General features: G+C 40.2%; 1 protein-coding gene across 1 annotated transcript; it reads left to right on the top strand.

Annotated features, from left to right (window-relative positions):
* Nucleotides 1–1,823: 1,823 nt before the first annotated feature.
* On the top strand, nt 1,824–3,303 carry LOC127642849 (uncharacterized). The gene is made up of 3 exons (XM_052125299.1): nt 1,824–2,028; nt 2,132–2,316; nt 2,467–3,303. The coding sequence occupies exons 1-3, from the start codon at nt 1,948–1,950 to the stop codon at nt 2,834–2,836; spliced, it is 636 nt and encodes a 211-aa protein (XP_051981259.1). The 5' UTR covers nt 1,824–1,947; the 3' UTR covers nt 2,837–3,303.
* The last annotated feature ends 338 nt before the right edge of the window (nt 3,304–3,641 follow it).

The following is a 3,641-nucleotide window of genomic DNA, read 5'->3' on the forward strand; positions in this document are numbered from 1 at the left end:
GTGGCAAGGAACACAAAAGTCCATAAGATGTTGATTAATGGAGAAAAATAACCTTGGGAGAAACCAGACTCACTGTGGGGGCCAGTTCCCCTCTAGCTAACATCATGAATATAATGTAAATATTACTTATGTATATGTAAACAGGTCAAATGTTACCAAACACAGTACTGTACTAGTTAACCAATACTCTGGGATAAGGGAAGTTACACTATGGACTGTTTCGGGGTTTTCTCACTCATTGACGTAATAATGCACTAGCCCTTTAAGAAACGCGATGTGTGACATTCTAGAAGTGTCGGAAAAGTTGCCGGTGAACAGCGCGTGAACACAACGTGATTGAAGTGCTGCTCATGCGGTGGAGTTTCGAGACCATTAGACTCCGTGTTACTGTTAAAATAACGGGAAATATGCACATATAGTGACTTGGAAGTCTCTCTTAGTGTGTCGTGAGGGTTGTGTATGGCAAGCCCTTTTAACATTTAAAAGCAAAGTTTGACTATCCGGAATTAACATTGTAGATATCAACAACGTCTTTCTGACTAGTCGTAATTACATTTTGGATAGTTGGAATTGTCATTCAAGATATCTGTAACGTAACTGTGACCAGTCGAATCTACAGATAGAGATATCTGTAATTCAGTTTTGACTAGACAAAACAGAATTACAGATATCTGCAATGACGTCATTGAAAACGACATTGAACTCGTCACACATCTTAAATGACAATATCAGATATCTGCAAATTATTGTGCATGACGTTGTGTAATTTCCCTCCCCGCCGTAATAAAAAAAGAAGTGGGTTCATTTCCTTATTTGAATGGAAGAAGAAAGAAGCTATCATGGCGTTGGCTGTAATAGAAAAACCACCAGAAAATGGCATGAAATTGAACGAGCCCTTACACAGGGGTTTTGTGGAGAGAGAGAACGCCGTTCTTTTGAAAACTGTGAAAGAAATCTAGGAAGAATTGAACATTTGCTATCACCCGACACAAACAATGAACTCAAAAGCAGTTTGGCTCAACTGAAAACTCTAATAGACGCAAATTTCCATCCTGGGGAAGACCGACGTTTCTCTGTCAGGCGCATTAGTTTAGGTGAGTCTGTTTATCACTGCATTCATGTATTATCATGCATTAACGTTAAAGGGGAAATCTAGACTATATATTGGTCTCCAGAGGCTCACCCATAGCTGGTATAAGGGTTCACCGGCAGTTGCAAGCCGTGTTAATTTCGTCAACGATATGTTTTTACAGACGAAAACGAATATTTGAATTGTAACGTGCTCGGCGGAACATGAGTTGGCGCTTGATGCATGTCTCATAAAGTCGTTCAAAAACACACACACACACACACACACGACCCGAAGCGTGCAGCCCTGCACAGACAGCTATACAGCGAGGACTGAATTGAGCTCTCTTTCGCGTCTTGAATGAACAAATACACACAACATTGTCTAAATGTCCGTTTTGGAGAGAATTCACGTAAACACAGTAGGTTATGTCTTTACAGAACGTACAGTTGTGAGAATATCGGATGTACATCAGTGCAATATTGAATCTGCACATTCGGTCTTAAAGTGACAGTACGCAATCAACCTAATGCCGTCTGTACACTTAAAATTAATAAAACAACAAAATAAAAAGAGAAGAGCATTCACTGCTCTTTAATATATTTAATAATCTAATCTAATAATGCAATTTCAATGCATGTATGAGAATTGGTATGCTGATATACTATAAATTACAAAAAATAAACATTCCAATGCTACTTAGTTGACTTTTTCTTTTTGTAGGGAGAAGAGGAAGACCCGCCATTGATGTTAGCAGAGAACACATTGAATTTCTGCTGAAGCAAGGCCATACAATAGCTAAAACTGCTGAAATTCTGGGATGCTCCTCATCATTTCTGTACAAGAAGTCAAAGTTGCTGGGTATACCTGTTAGAAGTATGCTGTCTGCAATAGATGATGGTGAACTTGAACAACATGTGAGGCAACTTCAGAGCCAATATCCTAATTCTGGAAATGAGGTAATTGGTGGTCTTTATCTTTAGGCTGTATTTAATTCAAATTTGTGTGCCATTGTTTTGTGAATATTATGTCAATTTAGACCTTTTCAAAAATCTGTTTCAGATGATAAGAGCCCTGTTGCGCGCACAGGGTGTGCTTGTTACACGGTCCATGGTGCGTGAGATGTTGACACGGGTGAATCCTACTGCTGCTGCAAGGAGATGGAGCCGGACAGTAGCAAGACGTGTTTATCATGTACCTTACCCCAATAGTTTGTGGCACATTGATGGGAACATGCGCCTCATAAGGTTATTACTAGATTTGTCATTATTTTTTATATTTTGAAAAGAACTTCAGCAAGTGAAAAACTGGAGTTTACAGCTATATTGTTTCCAGACTATAGTATATATTGTCAATAGGATTATCATTTTCAAGTAATATTTGTTTAACCTCTCTAGATGGGGCTTTGTGATTCATGGTGCAATTGATGGATACTCCCGTCTGATTACTTACCTCAACTGCAGCACAGACAATCGTGCCACAACAGTGCTTTCTCAGTTTTTGAAAGCAACATGCCTCTATGCCTTACCATCAAGAGTCAGATCTGACCATGGCGGTGAAAACATCCTTGTGGCTTTATTCATGCATCTAGTTCAAGGACTTGAACACAGAGGTTTCATAACCGGACAATCAGTTCACAATCAGAGAATTGAACGCCTTTGGCGTGATGTGTTTTTGCATGTGTTGCAGCAATTTTACCTTATGTTCTACTCCTTAGAGCAGGGGTTCCCAAACTTTTCCATGACAAGGCCCCCCAAATACCACTAGGTTCTGGCCAAGGCCCCCCTTTTCCATGATGTGTTATTAAACCCATCGACAATACTACGGCAAATGTAGAAATAAATAAATAAAACATTTAGGTGAACATCCATTAACCTTTATTGGTGTTGTAATAATAACATTTGTATGTCAGATCTTCATATATGGTAAATTAATTTCAACATCTTCAAATCTGGTACAGTAATTTCAACATTCAACATTCAACATTGTATCTTTGTGTGTCAATGAATGGAAAAGAGAGAGATCTTAACGAGAGGGTGTGTGTGTGTGTGTGTGTGTGTGTGTGTGTGTGAGAGAGAGTGAGAGAGAGAATATCAACGGGAGGGCTGGGCCTGGTTGCAACATTCAACACTCTGTGTGTATGTGTGTGTGTGTGTGTGTGTGTGTGTGAGAGAGAGAGAGAGAGAGAGAGAGAGAGAAAAGAAGAAGAGAGAGCATATCAATGGGAAGGCTGGGCCTGGTGACAACATTGTGTCTGTGTGTGTGTGTGTGAGAGAGAGAGAAAAGAAGAAGAGAGAGCATATCAATGGGAAGGCTGGGCCTGGTGGCAACATTCAACAACATTGTGTCTGTGTGTGTGTGTGTGTGTGTGTGTGTGTGTGTGTGTGAGTGAGAGAGAGAGAGAGAGAGCGCGCATATTAATGGGATGGGTGGGCCTGGTGGCTCCTACACAGTTTGTCAAGCCTGGGCTTTATGTCTGTCAGTGCAACACGCATGTCACTCTCCACATTTAGACGTGCTCTGTGTTTTGTTTTAATTACTTTTAAAGTTGAAAAACCAGACTCACACAAAT

Source organism: Xyrauchen texanus, unplaced genomic scaffold (assembly GCF_025860055.1).
Source record: "Xyrauchen texanus isolate HMW12.3.18 unplaced genomic scaffold, RBS_HiC_50CHRs HiC_scaffold_924, whole genome shotgun sequence".
In the NCBI taxonomy this organism is placed as follows: Eukaryota; Metazoa; Chordata; class Actinopteri; order Cypriniformes; family Catostomidae; genus Xyrauchen; species Xyrauchen texanus.